We start from the raw sequence: 20,644 nt of genomic DNA on the forward strand, positions 1-20,644 counted from the left end.
ATCTCACTTTTCTGCACTTTATATTGCATTTTATAATAATAGGTGTATAATGGTTTATTATTTGTTATAAGCAGTGGGAAAATGTACGATGCAGAATTGTAGTTTAAAAGGAATGTACAACATTTGCTTTTGCTGCAGTTTTCAGAAATAAATGGATTTGGAGGGTTAGTATGTTATAGAAAATGTTGTAAAACTGACTTGTTTCACGTTTTGGGCTTGTAGATGCTGGAAAAATTCAAAAAACCAATCGTGCTCTTGTAGTCTGGTTCCCTGACCCACTTAAGATGAAAGAAGCAATTTAAAACATCAGGGAATGGTAAGGTCAGAGAATCAGTCTAGCAGGCTTGCACCCCTTCACAGGTGTGTAATCAATTGCAAAAAAAATGTGGAATAACTAAAAATGAATAATTAGAAGCAGTTTTTGAAATAAGCCAGCCGACCAGCGTTGGAAAAATACAATTTTTCTTGGACTTATGTCAGCACACCAGGAGCCACAATTTTACAGGATGCTTTAGACTGTCATTCCCTAACAATCCAGTAAGATATTTCGTGATAATTTGATCATTTCATTTTTTGATGTTTGCAAATGTTGTGTCTTCCCTTTAATAGTGGGATAATAGTGTGCTGAAGCATGTGTGGTTTAAAACCGGCTCGGTTTCAGGTCATTGATTATGGCCCTGGCCGAAGGCGAGGCCACTCCGCGAGGGCTATTGTCGGTGACCAGCTGACCTTAGCCGGTTTTAAACATCACTTTTAAAACTGTTCCAGCACAGTATTAATTCCCATTCATTAATACCTTTTGGTAAGTCAAAATAAGTCAAGGATTGATCAAATTAGGTTTTGCCCTTCACGGGGAAAAAGTCAAGGATTGACAAATTTCAAACCGTCGATTTTGTTCAACCATTTCACAACTCAATATTTTTATACTTTTTCCAATAAGTGCAAACTGCATCTTTAATATAAACTTCAAGTGGCGGCCATTTTGAAGTTTAAAATGGCTGTTACAGTTTGAGTGTACTGTCTTGGAGGGTCAGCATTGTATTCAGGATATAATATAAAAGATCAAAACAAATGTCTCAAAAGTCGATTATTTTGTCAATTTATATGTGTACACTATGTAGGATAGACATTTAAAATGGCTGCCATTTGGACATTTAAAATGGCAACCCTATATAGTAGGGGCATTGCAAAAAATGGGACCAAGCGATTTTTTTTGGACTTGCAGAGGTATCCATAGCCTAGGTGATCCTGAGAGTTTCTATGCCCCCTTTTTATGAAAAAAAGTATGACACACCGACAAAGAGGAACACTTTTTTATGATTTGACAGGTAAGCATTCTGTCCACCTGGTTACTGTACTGGATGGAACAAAAACCAAAAACACCAAAAAAATGTCCGTTACAGCTCAATATTCTGTTAATGACATTTGCCCCCCGCTTTATAAAAATGTGGACCCACCCCCAAAGAGGCGAATTTCTGGATTTTTTTTTTCTCATGATGTAGCTCTCGGGTGAGCTGTCCAAATACTAAAAAAAGAAAAGTGAAATGACAAATGTATCTGAATCATTTTTTGCACACGAAGCCCCCCCCCCCACACTTTTTAAAGTCATGGCCCCGCCCATAAAAGGGTCAGAAAAAATGGCATCAATTGGTTTTGAAATCCTTGAGGTATAGGTATATAAGTGATCCTGAGAGTTTTAATGAATGTACCCGAAAATGCATTGGGGCTAAGCCCACTGACTACGTGCACGAAATGAAAACATCCTGAATACGTTGTACCTACCTGTCCTCGTCGCGTAGCTGTGAACATGAGGAAAAGTGAGGTGTGAAACTAGTTTATTGATTCCGAGCCATTTGTTTGGTTTATGAATTTGGGTCATTGACTCATGTGGCTGTTTACGATTTACTTGTACCATGTTTATCTCTTGTACTTTGCACTGGTAATATTTTGTTAGCAGAATTGTTTGGTCGAGGTGATTGTGTAGTTACTAGTTAGACCTATAACTCAAGTCTTGGTAATCCTTACTTTTAGGACCCCGTTCCTATATAGGAAGGGAAAGACTCACCAAAACAGTTGACTAAATGACACTCAAAATTGACATTCTGATACTTCCTGGCACATCTGAACAATTGGCAATGACACCTTCTTGACTTCTAAAGACTGCTTTAGCCTGCAAAAGTCACTTTGGCACTGGACAGACATCTGCAAAAGTCAGTTTTTAATAAAACTCGTAAAAAATAGAGGTGTCCTAAAAGTAAGGATTACCCAAGTCTTTTTTATCATTCCAAAATGACTTTTGCACAACTTAAATTTGAAGTTAAGATCAGACTTGTTCTGACCAAGATTTGATAGGTCGTTTTAGGCTTCAACTCGCCCTTAATTAGCAAGATACAAGATTTAAAGGCAGACATGTTTGTTTGTTTGTTGTTGTTGTTGTTTTTTTTTTGGGGGGGGGTAATTTGGAGCAGTATCTCTTTCGGTTAAAATTTTTAAGCACCAAAACGAAAGAGCTAGGGCCCATAACTGAACTACAATGTGACAATATAATATGCCAAAGTTTGTGCACGCACCAAATGTCAATTGTTTAAAATTTCATGTGACCGACATGAGTTGTTTTTACATTGGTTTTGTGCCTCTTTGCATTATTTAACATACATTTCCTTTATATATTTTTGGATAGAATTGGAATAACTTCAACTTTAGGTGATAACCTGGATGCCAGAGTGTAATTCAATTAATTCTTAATGATGTTTCAATAATTCATGGTACGAAACGATTTGTTTTTGTCTTTAAACCAAAATACCGGTCCGGGGGGGGGGGGGGGCAACTTGCCACTGAAGAGTCTGTTTCCCTGGTTACATTTACTTTGCATAAAATACCATGATTTTCTACAAATTTCTCCTTGTACTTTGTAGCCAACTATGGAGGAGATGAAGTGTGCTGACATAAGTGACAATGAAGAGGCCCCTCATCAGCCAAAAGAAAAACGTCGCCCGGTCTGGCGGTCCAAGACGGAGTTTTTTCTTGCTCGTCTGGGCTAAGCGGTCGGCCTGGGAAATGTGTGGCGTTTTCCTTACCTCTGCTTCGAGAATGGAGGTGGTGAGTTGTAAAACAGTCTCAGATTGTTTGGCCAGCTTAAACAAAAAAAATTGTCCAGGTTTTTTTTTTTTTTTTAAAGGAGGAGCTCCCTTTTTTTCAGATTTTTCAAGATGGTGGGTGGATTGTTCCTTTTTCTCAATTTTTTTGCTGATACCTTTTAGCCTTCAACCTTATTTCTACCAGGTTCTGATCTAACAGCTATAATTTTCCCTGGAAACAAATAAAGACAAAATTTAGTGCAAATTTATATGATTTAAAGGGAATGTACATCATTGGCTTTTGCTGTAATATTCAGAAATGAACTATTTGAGGGGTTAGTATAATAGATCAAATATTGTTACACTGACATGTTTGAAGTTTTGTGTTCGTTAATGCTGGAAAAACCAAGAAAAACAAAAATGTTCAAGTAGTCTGGTTCCTTGACTCCACTAAAGATAAAATGGATCAATTTATAGAAGATTTTAAGGCATAAGGGAACCAGTCTAGCTGGCCTGCACCCGTTCATGAACATGTAACCAATAGCAAACAAAATTTGGACTGAAAAAAGTAAAGTTGGAGCAGTAGTTGAAAAATAGTTAGGTTTTTCCAACGGTGGTCGGCCGACCACCGTTGGAAATGTATACAAAAACAAAAATACCATTTTCTCGAAAATGACTTCACACCAGGTGCCATAATTTTACACGATGCTTTAGACTGTCATTTACCAACATCTTAGTAAGGTATTTCGTAAAAACTTGGTAGTTTAATTTTTCGATGTTTGCAAATGTTGTTATTCCCTTTAACCATGTCAGTGTAACAATAAAATACTAACCCCCAAATCTGTCCATCTCTCAAAATTACAGCAAAAGCAACATGTTGTATATTACCTATCAAAATGCATCGACAAAGCACCCCAGTTGCTGTAATGTTCATCTATTGGTTCCTGTTTAAAAGTTATAATTTGATAATTTGATAATTTATTGTCCACAATAAGCATGCGGAAATTTGCTTTCCACCAGCAGTACAAATTTAAAACATAGAGAGAGTACATATACAGATACTTACACATTTGCAATGTTACCCCATTACAAAGTTAGCAAGTTGTAGGGTCAGGAGTGCATGAGCAACGTGCAACCTGTTCAAAGCCACACTTGTTCAATTTTTATCACCTTTTTAAATTCAATCCTGTTATTTCTAGGTGGTGTACTTCACTGCACTTTTCCCCTACGTGTGTCTGTTTGTACTTCTGATACGCGGGGTTACCTTGCCGGGATACCAGAAAGGAATCGTGTTCTTCTTCAGACCCAAGTGGGAGAGTTTGATGATACCAAAGGTAAGAATGCTGTGCTCCAAAAAAAGCTGAAAAGACCATTGCGTGGTGGACACTTGTTTGCAATATTAGATGTTGTGATACTGACTTTCAGCAAATTTCACTTCTCTGCACACATATCACTTGAAATATAAGTGGTTGAAAAGTATGACGTTTACTGGGGCAATACAGGCATGGGTGTTGCGAGGGAAGGGGAGGGGCATCCTCCCGGATAAGAAAAGAAAAAAAAATCACATCACGGGACATTCATTATTGCTTCCATTCACGCCGGGGCTTAAAAAGTCCCATTCTCGGTAAAATCTTGACTTTTCCGGATTTCACCTTGCGATAGCATTCCTCCCATTCCACTCTGAGCCACTCAATATTTGTATACTGCATCAGAAGTTTAGTTGCAGCTACACATTAAATTTGTTGTGTAAATTCTACACAAATAAGTTTAATTGTTTGGTGAAATTAGCTGATGCAGTGCTGTTTAAAATGGACCATATATTCTTTGAGTTCTTAAAGGGAAAATACAACATTTGCAAACATCAAAAAATAAAACCACAAAATCATTTTGAAATACCTTGCTGGACTGTTAGTGAATGACAGTGTAAAGCATCCTGTAAAATCATGGCACCTGCTATACTGTCATTTTCAAGAAAAGTGGTATTTTTGTATCAATTTCCAACGCTGATCGGCCGATCAGCGTTGGAAACAACTGGCTTTTAAAAAAAATACTGGCCCCAATTGACCATCGCACTTGTTTGCAATCGATTACAAACCTATGAACGGGTACGAGCCAGCTAGACTGGTTCCCTTACCTTACAATTCCCCAATGTATGTAAACTGCTCTGTTTCTTCTTATATGGAGTCAGGGAACCAGACTACAGGAAAATGATCGTTTTTCTTGGTTTTTATAGCATTTTCAAACCCAAAACCTCAAAAAAGTCAGTGTAACTATATTTGCTATATATTTCCAACCCCCCAATTCCATCCATTTCTGAAAATTACAGCAAAAGCAAATGATGTATATTCCCTTTAAGAATGCTTGTGAGCTTGTGTCAGTTTCATCAGTTTCATGATAAACAGGTAGAGTTGTAACGAGTCACTGATTTTTGTGACTCGAGTCAAGTCGAGTCATTTTAAAGAAGTGAGTCGAGTCGAGTCAAGTCATTTTAAAGAAGTGACTCGAGTCAAGGCGAGTCATTAGGTCAAAAGGTCGAGTCGAGTCGAGTCAAGTCAAATATTTAGCTCGAGTCAATTCGAGTCTCGAATATTTGAACACTATATACCAAAAATTTATAAAAGGAGGCCATCAGTTTAGCCAGCATTCGAATCCAACAGCTTTATAAGAAATCGCCCAAAGCCAATGATGAAACAGCGAGTTAGAAAATGTGTTTAAAATCTGGTTCCTGGATAGTATTTTGTGCGTTCTAGAACCATAAAGTGGGTGTCTGTGACATGTATATATTTGTACATGACTGCTATTCGCAAAGCGAAGTGAGCATAAATTTTGCATCGTAAGTCATTGCAAATACTTTTCGCAAAGTTGTGCTTTTATTTTTGGGACTCAAGTCTTTTTAGCCTTCGCTCCAGTCGAGTCGAGTCTTCTGATGAGAGACTCGAGTCGAGTCGAGTCATTTGCTCGCAGTGACTCGAGCCGAGTCGAGTCATTTGCCCTTAGGGACTCGAGTCGAGTCGAGTCACCAAAAATTGTGACTCGAGTCGGACTCGAGTCGAGTCATTGACTCGAGTCATTACAACTCTGTAAACAGGAAATCCTTAAAAGACATTAAAAAAAACGCTTAAATTATTTGGCTGAAATTTTGACATCTCTCCTATTTGGCATTTAATCCACTTCTGCTTTATTGTACATCTATCAATTAATATGCGCAATTTGTTCCATGCATTCTTGAGTTCGTATTTACTCATGTTTATAATATGCCCTAAACAGAATCACGACAATGTGAATCGACTAGCGTTGATGTATATCTGCATTTAAGCTGTACATATTATTAAATTAAGTATAAAAGCAATGTGACAATAACACTAAAAGCATATTTATGTAGGCTATATCTTGATGTATAAAAAGCACTTGTCGAACTTGTCATCCAGAAATAATCCTCAATCAGTTCAAAGCATTGTGTTTCAAATTCCTGTGGTGTAGCATGGGGGCAGGGTATTTAATCTTATAAACATTTTAGGAGAATTGTTATTGTTTAAAACATCAACCCAGCAGTATCATGAAGATATTTGTTCACATAATTAATTGGGTGACTGCTCTATGTTCCGACAACCTAGATTGTGTTACTCCCGGTTAGGGTTAGGATTAGGGTTAGGAATAGGAATATGTGCAGTCGGAACATAGGGGTGTCGGAACATAGAGGTGTAACCATTAATTGTGCTTATATCTTGCAATAGGCATGCGAACCTAGTGGCTAAGTAATTTTCAAAAACTGAAATCTGTTTTGAATCAATTTTATTTGTTTGGGGAAATTGAAGATTAAGTCTTGCTTGACTCTAACCATCCCCCCCCCCCCCTTGGGTCTTGTGTAAACACTTTGAGATTTGTTTCTCTTTCGCTATCTTTTCATACATTTTTAGTCAAGACTCTTACACCTTTACACCCAGTTAACCCCAGAGCTGCTTTCCAGTTGCTCTGCATCAACTCTTGTTTCATGCTTGTGGATGCTGTCCAGGTTTCCTCTGCTGTGGGAGTTGATGTATCAGTGGATGAGCACTACTGGGTGTCTCTTTCCCCCTCAGAGTTGTAGTCTTTATCTTTATCTTGACGTTCTTGCCCTGTCAAAAGATTTGAAACTGGGGTAGGGGATTTCTTTTTAAAGATTTTTTTTTAGATACTCTAGAATGTGTCTTTTTAGAAAGTGCAACTTCTCAGTAAAGGTTTAAAAAGTAACAGGGATTGAAGAGCATTCTGTTTTTGAACCATATATGCCTGTTTCAAAAAATTAAGCACAAGTATGGAAAGGTGTCCCAGTAATACCAGAACTATTGATATCAAATTACCATGTCCAAATCTTGTATGTCTATAACTCAGGTCATTACAGGTAGAGTAGATCATTTGCAGCTATCCAAAAAGTGACAAAACTATTGTTGAAAAGCTTACTTGGTTTAAAGACAGTAATGGCACTAAACTCCCTGTGAAATTATTCTTTCTGGGCATGCTGTCATTTTGAAGAAAACAATTAAAGAAGGTAGTTTCCAAAGCTGCGTCTATAGACACATTTTTGGAAATTTCCGTTAGTAATACGGTTTTAATTCGGCAACTGGTGCGTGCAAGCGTTGACACGACACACAAGCGTGAGCGGTTGCTACTATTCGTCGGTTCAGTGCGTGACATCTCATAGATGCAATCAGCTGAATGAGAACGTGTCCCGGACACTGATTTGGGCTCAATTCAAAGCATGACTCTGCAACTTTTAAATAAGCCAGTTCGGTATTTCAACTGTGCATGTGCACAATGATATGGGTCATGCGGGATAATCGAACGTTTCGAAGGCGCATGAACGCGGGCGCACGACGCTTGCATGTAAATTACCAGCAGAATGGGTGTGCGTGTAACATCGCATAACATCACGTCAGCGATGTTATCCCGAACAACCTCGGGTCATTGAAATACCGAAATGGCTTATTGAAATCGAGATCCTAGAATATTGTTTTCTCGGAATATAAAGCATTCACTGAGCTAAAAGTTCATCAGGTTAGTTGTTAAGCACCCTTCTATAGATTTTGAGCACTTTTGTTGGTAACACAAAAAAATGAACAAATGATGTACATGTACATGTACTCTACCTTTAAAACAACGTCTAACTCAGGTTTTTTATCAGTTCGCGCCGGATGAGTGTATACATGCAAAGGTTTTGCAGTATTCGAAATGGATGATGGATAAACAGGCAGGGAGCGAGGCTGGAAATGTCTGTCAGCGACCCGCTCGCAGCGAGCGAGGCCGGAAATACGAGTGTGCTGTCTAAGGCCCCCCAAAAAAGTCTCCGGTTTCTGGTATGCGCGCGTCGCCGTAGCCATGCGCGTCGGCAAAATGAAAAAGTTTTTTTCCAATAAAAGATGATGTCTCAAAACCGCCAAACTCACTGGTTTGACTGGAATCCTGCTGCTGCACAATTTTAACGTGTTTTTAGATGGGGTTATGATCGAGAATAAGCTTTATGTGGTCTCTCTGGACTCCCATATTATTTGCACTAAGTTTAGTCGGGCACCATTTGCAGTCATCAGCCAACATTTGAAGCAAAAAAAAAACAGGTAAAAAAAAAAAAAGCACCGCGTCACCGCACCACTTTTTGGGCAAGCTCCATACCAGAAACCGGAGACTTTTTTTTTTGGCCTAAGGGTGATGGCTTCAACCCGCCTGGCATTGAGGTCGAGTGAAAGTATAATGCCGTGCCTCGTTCTGTTCTTGTCAAAATTTTGCCCAGCGTAAACTGGTTAAAAAAAGGAGGAAAAAAAATTTCGTAACATTTTATTTTACCTGTTGGCCTTGGTATTGGTTGTTCATCCGGCCTGTGCGGTTGGTAAGATAAATGGTTGTGGTGCCCCCCTGGTGCATACATCACAGGGTTTCTATCGCCACTGATGTTCAAGCTATGATGTTGCACAGATTGAGGCCCATGATGATGATGCACATTCGTTGTTGTTGGCGTGGTTGCAATTGGAAAGGGCACAAACTGAAGGCTAGCTGTAGAGCCCAGTTGAACTTGCCGAAGTTTTGGTCGTTTTGGGTATGGTTGACCTTGTTGGTGTGCGAGATGTCTTTTAGCTGGTTGGTGGTGCTTAACTACATGCTTTGTGGCCTGCGACGGGTATGATCTTTTGGCTTTTGAGCTGGTTGGAACTTTGGCCTTGGCCACTTGTCGACTTTTTGGAGGTTTTGGCTTTTGAGCAGGTGGTTTAGTTTTGTGTTTTACCTGACTGGTCTTTCGCTTCTGGGGGGCAGGATGGGCGGGGCGGGCCCGGCGAACTTGGCGAGCTGGTTTGGACTTACCGCGTGGCATGGCTTGATTTGTGCCGGTCCTCTGAAACATACAACAGATTTTAGCAATTTCTCTTGGGAATTGTTGATAACAATATAAAATGTGGTTCACCTCAGCACATATCTTACTGAAGTTTTCAATTTTGGGTACATTATCTATATCTAGGTGTTTTTTCCCCTGAAACCAATGGAGCCTTTTCTGTTGACAGTGGCTATAGGGGAGTATAGGCTGACATGTAAGTGGTGGCGATTGCAGTAACCTTTACACAATTCCAAATACCCAGCAACATACAAAGTCTGAGATTATAAAGCAGGGAACAAACTTTTTCCATTCTTAAATTAAAGTGACACAACGTCCTGGAAAGTGCCCAATTGGACTACAGAACATATTTTAAATGCAACTGTGTGCCGCACCTGTAAAATGTTGCATGAAGAGCCCACCGATTAAAATTTGCTTGTGGCGATCAATATGGGGCACTCAAGGGCGGATCCAGAACACAATTTTTTTGGGGGGGCCCCCCAAAAATTTGGACCCCCAAAAAGTGGGTCAAAATTTTTTTGGATTCTAGATGCTCTGTGGTGCGATCTGAGGCAATTTCTGACCACTTTAACCAATGTTTTTTTGGAGGAAAAGATGGTAGTGTACTCATTGCCTGCCTTTATTGCGATGTCACATAAAAAATTAAAAAAAATTGGTCTCGTTCTTTGGGGGGGGGGGGGGCATGGCCCCCTTTGGCCCCCCCCCCCCCTGGATTCGCCCTTGGGGCACTGAAGTGTTTTGCAGTAAGTATATTTTATAACTGTAAAGGGCTTTATAAACCTAAAAGGATTCAACAATGAACCGCCATCGACAAAAAAGTCACAGTCAACAAAAAAGTGGCACTATAACTTTACAATAAAATAACATCACAGTATATATGTGCGTAGTTTTTTGTGTTTTCGAATACCGGCCAAAATTATTCGAAAATATTCGGTTGAAGATCACATTTTTGAATAAATGTATTTGGTATATTCGGGACAGCCCTACAACTTTGACTTAAAGGGACACTAGCTGCGTCCTGGAATGCGCCCAAGTTGGGCGGAAAAAACATTTAAAAGTATAGGATACAAACATCCACATAACTATCCTTTAAAAAACTGGGCGTTTTTGTGTTATTCTTGTGTTGTGCGTGCGAGAACGACTAATGTTGGGGTTACTTTTGCGGCCCCCAAAAGTCGAGCTGTTAAATTTGGGTGCTAGTTGTGATTCCAACCATATTGTGCATTGGTGCTGTGTGTAATTATGTGACACACACGTGTGTCGTACATTGACAGAAAACGGCAGGAAAATCGTATACTCTGTCGTGTCTGATGTAAACAACCACGTTTTATTCGTCTTTTCTCAAGAACGGTAATGCATTAGGTTGGTTTCCTTTCAATCAGATGAAGTTTGAAAAAGGATAAGTAACCAATCCAAAACATGAACATTTCGGGGATTTCAGGATGCAGTGCCCCCTTTAAAATTTTCTTTTCAGTTGGACATCGATTCCCCCAAAAACTTGATTAGTTCTGGATATGCCAGTGACTATATGTCCATATCCTTTGCCATATTACTCACTAACTAGGCCTATACAGTCAATAAATGACAGACTTCTGTGAGCTGTGGTGTTCGCATTACATGAATTCACATACATACATATGTACACAACTGTGTGTAGGCCTACATGTATTTGATATGTGTACCGATGAAATTCCAGTACATGTTTCATGTGGAATGGAAACTGTTGTCGACTACACAGGTTTTGACATTATTGCATACTTCAGCAGACATTTTAACATTTCAAAACATGGAACTTACCTAAAATTCCAGCCACTCACACATGCAGGCAGAGATTTCCTTGCTATATACCGGTATATTGAGGCGCGCCTACCTTGTGCACATTCAATTGTGTGTAACGGCGCCAAAATTTAACCGACATTTGGACTCTTGCCAAACTAGATTTCTCAGTCATAGTGCTAGGTGCATTACCATGATTACACACACAGACAAAATGTTCAGTAGTGCCATTTCTGTGTGTGTTCATGTGTTTTAAGTTAATAGTATGAAACATTTTTCACAGCTGTGCAGTACTGTCAAGAAGTGATATTTTTTTAGTGATATGAACAGGCAGGGGTAAAGAATTTGTAAACTAAGCAGTTTATTGTTATTTGGAGAGAAACAGACAGGTTTTCACTGAACTTTGGTAAAGACTTTTATGGGATAAAAATAATAATGATGACTCTGGATTGGACATTTGGGAGACATCCCCGTAGACTTGGCACAAAATTGTTCAAACTTCAATGTGCCCCCCCCCTTGGCCCCCCCCCCCCCCTCGCGACGCCCATGATTGACAGTGGATTTTTCTCACTGAAGATCCCTTAACATTAAGTGTTTAAAACTGGAGAAAAGGCCAACAAAATAAAATTTTGTTTCTGATGGTTTGGCAAAAAGCTTTTTATCGGTAACTCTGCATGTTACATAAAATGTAATGGTTTGGTGCCTCATAATTATCATTAGGCTGTAAGTAATATGCTACTATTACAATAACAGTATAATCAATCATAAACTCTCTAGAGGGATATACATCTATTTCAGTAACTCACCACTCTGTAACTCACGTTACAGTTTCTCTGCTGATCTTTGGTACAAGTTAAAATATAAAAAAAAAATGAAAATCAAACAAAACAAATTATTTCGGTAAACAAATGAGCCTTTCTCTCTGCCTTACAAACAAAAACAATAACAATTGCTTTTTGCATGTAAAACGAGATGCCAAAATTACTTCCTAAATAAAATCCACAATTTTAGCCCCCCCCCCCATAACAGTTTTTGCGGACACACAAATACACAGGGCTGCCAACTTTGAGTAAGAGCTGAGCGTGAGAATTTGGTGATGGAGCTTGATCAGAACGAATTCAAGCGCGAAGCACTAACGGCAGAAAATTTGGATTAAATGCTCCGTGGTGCAATCTGAGGCAATTTCTGACCACTTTTACCAATTCTTGTGTGCACAAGATCATCACATAAACATCATTTTTCGAGTTTGGAGTCAATTGTTATTATTTTTTTTTAGCGTGACAAATCCCGTGTGGGCGTGAGAATAACTGAAATACGTGAATCTCACGCTCAATGCGTGAAAGTCGGCAGGCTTGAATACATTTAAATGAAAGTTCTTTTTGTTCCCTTTAATTTGATACCACATTTGAGGTAACAATGCTTGTAATTTGGAAGACTTCATCAATTTTCCATTTATCAGCAATATCCACTTTTTCATATGGAGTTGCCCATTATTGTTCTCTGGTTGTCTGCATTTATACTAAATTTTATATGACCATTTGCAGGAGTGGATCTAGCTTTCAGGAAATGCATGGAGACAGGGGGGTTAATATTTGAGTGAAGGTGTGCCCCGGCATGCCATGGGGCCGGAGTATGCCCCCTCCCGCATTTTGAGAATACATTTAGGAATTTTGAGTCAAATTGTATTATTGTTAGCCCCATTTTTACCAGTACACTGTGTCATAACTATTTCCAATGGCTGAATGGGGTGGTGGGGTGTGGTGGGGGGGGGGGGTGCATGGGGGGGGGGGGCTAGATCCGCTACTGATTTGCAGAAGGAGTTGGTCAGTCAGTCACACTGTTTGTGTTGGTTTCTATTCCTGTGCACTTCTTTATTCATCAACAACTTCTTTGTTCCTTTTTTTGTTTCAGTGGTGATGGAGTCAGTATTGCTCTTCTCATCAACTCCCTCACCAGCATCTTTGGGGGTGTGGTCATTTTCTCCATTCTGGGCTTTATAGCCTTGGTCAATGCTCTCGTCGTTATTCGTCCCATACGCGGTCAATCGTCGGCATATATCCTCACGCGCTATGCACATGCATGTAAAAATACAGCGCGAACAGCGACCTCATGCGGCCACTATTTTTATATGCAAATCAGTTGAGGACGATCTCGAGCCTTGGTTCAATCGTCGGCAAAAGCTTATGTTTTTCTTTATTTTGCGCTGGATTTCTAGCGCACGACCTCGTATGCGAATACAGATAAGTGTAGGCGGGGCTAATATGTGGAGTGTCCAATCACACCTTGGTAAATCCGGACGTCATCAAATTATTTGCAGCTATTCGCCTTTTGCGGACGTGACAGGAACCACAGTTTTTGTGCATTGGTGCCGTGTGCAGAGACACACAACGTGTACGTGTATGGATTATGTACGGTGCCACGTTTCACTATGCAAGTTTCCACGCAACGATCGTCCAATAAGAAAACGACATTTAAGGTCAGCTAAGGCTATTAACATAATGAGCACCACCCCCAAAACCTCACATGGACGATTGAACCAAGGCTCTCGATCGTCCCCAACTGATTTGCATATAAAAATAGTGGCCGCGTGAGGTCGCTGTTCGCGCTGTAATTTTACATGCATGTGCATAGCGCGTGAGGATATATGCCGACGATTGACCACGTACGGGACGAATAACGACGACAGCATTGACCAAGGCTATGGGCTTTATGGCTGAGCAGCAGGGCAAGGAAGTCTGAAATGTGGTTTCACAAGTTAATGGGGGAGAAACACAAAAGCGTAATTTCGTACATTACTGTACTGGCATTAGTGATCTGTCCTGTCAAAACAGATTCCTTGGGCAGGTGATCAAAACACATATGTTTTATTATTACGTCTATGTGCACCAAGGGACTGTGAGTGACCAGAAGAGGGTCCTATTTCCCTCAGCCTTCGGCCTCAGAAAATAGGACCCTCTTCCAAAACGAAAGAGCTAGGACAATCTCCCAAAGTTTGTGCACGCGCCAAATGTCAATTGTTTAAAATTCATGTGACCGACATGAGTTGTTTTTACATTGGTTTTGTGCCACTTTAGATTAATTAACATACATTTCCTTTAAATCAGGCATGCAACTTTTCCTCGAATCAGCTGATTTCCTCTTTTTTTACTTCCCATGTGTACCATTGAAAATAGAAAAACACTGTAAAAAGTCTTGGAAAGACTTGAACTTCCTCTTTTGGTGACTTTCCAGTTGCACGCCTGTTATTAGTTTTTTGATAGAATTGGAATAACTTCAACTTTAGGTGATAACCTGGATGCCAGAGCAGATGAGTTACTTCTTAATGTTTCAGTAATTCATGGTGTGAATTTTTTTTTGTTTTAAAACCAAAATACCGGTCCGGGGGGGGGGGGGGGGGGCAACTTGCAACTGAAAAGTCTGTTATTACATTTATTGGTTACATTTATTTTGCATAAAATACCCTGATTTTCTACAAACTTCTCCTTGTAGCCAATGATGGAGGAGATGAAGTGTGCCGACAATGAAGAGGTTTCTCATGATCTTCAGTCTGGCGGCCCAAGACCGAGTTTTTTCTTGCCTGTCTGGGCTACGCAGTCGTCCTGGGAAATGTGTGGCGTTTTCCTTACCTCTGCTTCGAGAATGGAGGTGGTGAGTTGTAAAACAGTCTCACATTGTTTGGCCAGTTTATAAAAAAAAACTGTCCAGGCTTTTTTTTTTTTTAAAGGAGGAGCTTGCTTTTTCCCCCCAGATTTTTCAAGATGGTGGATGGATTGTTCCTTTCTAACATTGCCCCTTGGTTCCTACTTAAATGTTGAACTATTGGTAGAATCAAAATATAGCTAGGAACACTTCACGAATCACTGAGGGAGACAGTAGTTTGAATGTTCAATGATTGAAAGAAGTCATTGTTTCAAGAGCATGTTCTGTCTTATCTGTTGAATATTTTTAAATTCAATAAACTAAAACCAATTTACACTTACCCAAAAATGGTTTACTCTAGTGCACATTGTGGCAAATTTTGCCCCCCCCCCCCTCCTCAGAAAAGAAAAGAATAAAATCAACATGCACAACTGCACATTCAAACTAATTAGAGAAGTTCAATTCAGTTTAAATCAATTCAGTATTGGTTTATTATAATATCCACCTTAATCGACGCAAGGCCGAATTGTGGTTGGATTTATGATAACATCAAAACATTAAAGGACTATATAAGACGTAAGACAAACTGTTATTACTAAAATGGTATTTACGTATCATGAATATAAAGCAGTGTAAGTTATTTATTTATATAAATATATAAACTGAAATGAAAAAAAAAAACGTTTAAAAGAGTGGTGAGATGAGCATTAACGGAGCTAAGGCGAAAATGGAATGGAACTAACATAAAAACAATGCGGTAGAAAAAAACAGTAAGCTATCTAACTTTTGAAGGGAAATGACTCCGAATAATAATATGCATTTTAAAAGTTAAAGCCAGAAGTTTGTTCTGGTTTGATAGTAAAATTACGAAAGACAAATCTTCATCACTGCAGCTGACAAAAATGTAAGATTTTTTTTGTCACCCTTTTTAATTCAATCCTTTTATTCCTGGCCTCCTAGGTGGTGTACTTCACTGCACATTTCCCCTACCTGTGCCTGTTTACTTCTGATGCGCGGGATTACCTTGCCGAGATACAATAAAGGCAACACGTGCTTCTTCAGACCCAAGAGTGCGAGACTTTGACAAGACCAAAGGTAAGAATGCTGTGCTCCAAAAAAGCTGAAAAGATTGCGTGGTGGACACTAGTTTGCAACATTGGATGTTGTTTTTGTGAGACTGACTTTCAGCAAATTTCACTTCTCTGCACACATAGGCCTATCACTTGAAGTATAAGTGGTTGAAAAGTATGACGTTTACTGGGACAATACAGGCACTGATCCAGGGAAGGGAGAGGGGCATCCCCCCCCCCCCCCCCCCCCCCGGTAAGTTAAGAAAAGAAAAAATCACATCACGGGACATTCATTATTGCTTCCATTCACGCCAGGCTCAAAAAGTCACATTCTCAGTAAAATCTGGATTTTCCGGAATTTACCTTGCGATAGCATTCCTCCCATTCCACTCTGAGCCACTCAATATTTGTATACTGCATCAGAAGTATAGTTGCAGCTGCACAATTTGTTGTGTAAATTCTACACAATGGAATATATATAAGTTTAATTGCTTGGTGAAATTAGCTGCTGCAGTGCTGTTTAAAATGGACCATATATTCTTTGAGTTCTTAAGAATGCTTGTGAGCTTGTGTCAGTTTCATGATAAACAGGAAATCCTTAAAAGACATTAAAACAACGCTTAAATTATTTTGCTGAAATTTTGACATCTCTCCTATTTGGCATTTAATCCACTTCTGCTTCATTGTACATCTATCAATTAATATGCGAAATTTGTTCCATGCATTCTTGAGTTCGTATTTACTCATATTTACAATATGCCTTAAACAGAATCACGACAATGTGAATCGACTAGCGTTGATGTATATCTGCGTATAAGTTTTACTTCTTTTTAAATCAAGTATAAAAGGCACAATAAAACCAGTAGCATATTTAGGCTATAGCTTGATTTATAAAAAGCAGTTGTCCTCAAGAAGTGATCCTCAATCGTTTCAAACATGGGCGTCACCAGGAATTGTTCTAGAGGGGGGCAAAACATATTTTCCCCAAAAAATTCCTGTATCTCTCAACATATTCTCTATTTATCAGTTTTAGAGGGGGGAAGTTACATTTCCCCCTCCCCCAACCCATTAAATTTGCACCAATATGACTTTCGCGCCTCTTTTTCCTTTTCTTTTTTCTCTTTTTTTGTCTTTTGTTTTTGTTTTTGTTTGTTTGTTGCCCCCCTTGCCCCCCCCCCCCTCGCGACGCCCATGATTTCAAAGCATTTTGTTTCCAATTCCAGTGGTGTAGCATGTAATGGGACCATGCATATTCATATAACCTTTGATCTATACCTCCCAGGGTTACTTGATTACTGTACATGGAGCGTGGAACATGACCTACAGAACTTCACATAATACATCGCTAGTCTTGTCATTATTCTATCATATCATATCACATGGTGGCAACGGTGTAAGTGGTCTACCCTAATAGACATCGAAATAGACCCTCGATCGAACATTTCTGGGCGAGATCAACGCTGTGAAAAGTTCCACGTTTCGCTGCAACAAGTCCCGTGCACGCAACAACAGTATACGGTACGTGTACACACATACAGTACTGTGCAATAGTTTTACACACAACGTACAGTGCGCGAAGCCAATTTCATTGTGTCGGGCGGTGACCTTTGACCTCTGCTTCGTACATCGCGGTTCGCAGTATCCTGCTTCGGCTCGACTGCATTTTGACTACGTTTTCGCACGGACAATTGAGTCGACATGGCCGATTCAATAGGCCTACCTCAACCAAAGATGGACTGGGAAACCAATGACAGGCCCCAAGCATATAAGGACTTTAAACAAACTGCTTCCATGTGGTTCGCTGTCAAAAACATTGAGGATAAAGACCAGCACAATTATATCATTTTGTGGTCTGGGAAAGAGGGTCTCCGTATGTTCAACACATGGGGTCTGACTGACGAAGACCTCAAAAATCCTCAAAACATCTGGGACAAGTTCTCCAGCCAGATTGAACCCCAGGACAATTTCCGCATACATCGGTTGGAATTTCAACGGTTTGTCCAGATGGAAACCGAGAGCATTGATGACTTCTACACACGATGCAAAGCTAAAGCCATGAAATGCCAATTCGCCAGTGAAACAGCCCTCAATGAGAGAATTATCGAGGTTCTCATCTCAGGGGTAAAATACTCTGAGGTGCAAAAGAAACTGCTCCGAAAGGACGACAAACTGCAACTCAAAGACGCCTTGGACATTTGCCGAGCACACGAAGGCAGTGTCATGCATATGGCACAACTGAGCCATATTGGCAAGGCCCAGGTGGACGTCGTCAGGACGCGAGGACAATGCAAAAACTGTGGTGGACGACACCCATATCGACCTCGCGATAAGTGTCCCGCATACGGCACAACATGCAATGGTTGCGGCAAAGATGGACACTGGCAACACATGTGCCTCAGTACAGCAGGCACTAAGACTAAACCACGCACCACACGCAAATCACGCACGCGTACCAGGGGATCATACTCACCTAAACGCGGTCGTCGGTCTTCATCGCGCTCCAAACCTCGTAAATCCAACGAGGTAAACGCGGTTGAGTATGAGGTGACTGATATGCAGGACCAGTTTGAAAACATCGCATTCGACACCATCACAGCCCAGCACAATCACGATGACGTTGAGCGTTCAACTGATACTCGCGATGAACTTTTCGCAATACTTCGCATCAAACTGAAACATCGTCCTGGATCACACACGCTTAATGTCAAGGTCGACACAGGTGCACAAGGGAACATACTCCCCCTTCTCACATTTCGACGCATGTTTCCGCGATCACTGGACGCAGATGGGTATCCTCAGCCGGGCTCCACTACACCGCAAAGTACGCTTCTCACAGCCTACAATGGAACCCGAATTCAACAATACGGATGCGTCAAAATTCCATGCAGCTACGGTGAGACAGACTGGCTTGACGCAGATTTCTTCGTCGCCGATACTACAGGTCCGGCAATCCTTGGACTTCCGACCTCACGAGCTCTCCACCTCATCACGCTCAACTGTGCGATACGCAAAACACCACGACGCAGTGACAGTTCCGTGGGTGTTCATCGCACATCGCAGACACAACGCGAGCCCATCCAGCCAATACCAACGAAAGATGACCTCCAGAGCATGTATCCTGATCGCTTCACTGGGATTGGTAAATTCCCCGGTGAATACCATATCACGCTACGAGAGGATGCATGTCCGGTCGTACATCCTCCACGAAAGTACCCAATCCAGATCAAGGAGGAGCTTAAGACTGAACTGGACAGAATGGAAAGCATGAATGTCATTACCAAGGTCACGGAGCCCACAGACTGGGTTTCGTCACTGGCATTCAGCAGAAAGCCCAACGGCAGTCTTCGCGTGTGCCTAGACCCGCAAGCACTGAACAAAGCCTCCAAGCGGACATATCACAAAACGCCAACACTGGAAGAAATCACACATCAGTTCAGTGGCGCTAAAGTGTTCAGCAAGCTGGATGCACGACATGGGTACTGGAGCATCGTGCTGGATGAGGAGTCCAGTATCTTGACAACCTTCAATTCGCCATTTGGACGGTATCGTTTCCGTCGCCTACCCTTCGGGCTGAAAGTCTCCCAGGATATCTTCCAGGAGAAAATGGACATGATCCTGGAGCAATGCCCTGGCACTTTGGGGATTGCAGATGATATCGCAGTCTTCGGTTCTACAGTCGAAGAACATGACAAACACTTACACAACCTCATGCAAGTCGCTCGCAAATACGGCCTGATCTTCAATCTCAGCAAGTGCGAGGTGAGAACCCCTTGCATTAAGTTCTTCGGATGCCTGTACGATGCCTCTGGTGTGCACCCCGACCCGGAGAAGGTGCAAGACATACATGCACTTCCTGCACCGCAGAATGTCAACGAACTTCAGCAGTTTCTGGGCATGGTGCAGTACCTCGCGCCGTTTCTCCCCAGACTCGCTGATCATACGGACACACTCCGCGCACTGCTACGCAAAGAAAGCGAGTGGCAGTGGACGGAATCGCACCAGAAAGCATTCGAAAATGTCAAGTCGCTAATCGGTACTGAGTGTACGCTCACCCACTTCGACCCTCGACAACCCACAGTGCTACAGGTCGACGCGTCTCTGAAAGGACTCGGAGCGGCACTCCTGCAAAACAACAAACCTGTGGCATTCGCGAGCAAAGCACTGACAGAAACTGAGAAACGATACGCAAACATCGAACGCGAGTTGCTTGCGGTGGTGTTTGGTTGTACACGATTCCACACTTACCTTTACGGGTCAAAGTTCGTTGTGGAGTCTGACCACAAGCCCTTGGAGAACATCCAACACAAAAGCCTCGCTAACACACCCCCAAGACTCCAGCGTATGATGTTGTGTTTGCAGCCCTATGATTTCACGATCGTATACAAGCCGGGACGCGAACTATTACTCGCAGACGCTCTTTCGCGACTCAATCCCGCGTATGGCCCTCAGATCAACTTCGATACGACAATCTACGCCATACAGTTCTCTCAAGCTAGACTCACTCAGCTCAAGCAAGAGACAGCTAGTGATTTTACTCTACGACCATTGTCTGAGACAATCATGACTGGCTGGCCGGAGGATCCCAAGGATCTGCCTAAATGCATACGTCACTACTGGTCATGTAGAGACGAACTGTCGGTCGACAACGGCCTAGTCGTCAAAGGAGACAGAATCATCATTCCCGAATCCATGCAACAAGAGACACTCGCAAAAATACACGCCGG

At 41.2% G+C, this 20,644-nt stretch overlaps 1 protein-coding gene and 1 long non-coding RNA gene across 2 annotated transcripts; one reads left to right on the plus strand and one right to left on the minus strand.

Moving 5' to 3' along the window:
- Positions 1-2,829: 2,829 nt before the first annotated feature.
- LOC119719883 (sodium-dependent neutral amino acid transporter B(0)AT3-like) lies at positions 2,830-13,206 on the plus strand. Its single transcript, XM_038189352.1, has 3 exons — positions 2,830-3,099; positions 4,277-4,411; positions 13,123-13,206. The coding sequence occupies exons 1-3, from the start codon at positions 2,956-2,958 to the stop codon at positions 13,126-13,128; spliced, it is 285 nt and encodes a 94-aa protein (XP_038045280.1). The 5' UTR covers positions 2,830-2,955; the 3' UTR covers positions 13,129-13,206.
- Positions 6,227-11,485, minus strand: LOC119719884. Its single transcript, XR_005270010.1, has 3 exons — positions 11,233-11,485; positions 8,895-9,438; positions 6,227-7,192 (listed from the first exon to the last, which is right to left on the minus strand). It is a non-coding gene; the product is annotated as an uncharacterized LOC119719884 (long non-coding RNA).
- Positions 13,207-20,644: the final 7,438 nt, after the last annotated feature.

Source organism: Patiria miniata, unplaced genomic scaffold (assembly GCF_015706575.1).
Source record: "Patiria miniata isolate m_02_andy unplaced genomic scaffold, ASM1570657v1 HiC_scaffold_9, whole genome shotgun sequence".
NCBI classification, from domain to species: Eukaryota; Metazoa; Echinodermata; class Asteroidea; order Valvatida; family Asterinidae; genus Patiria; species Patiria miniata.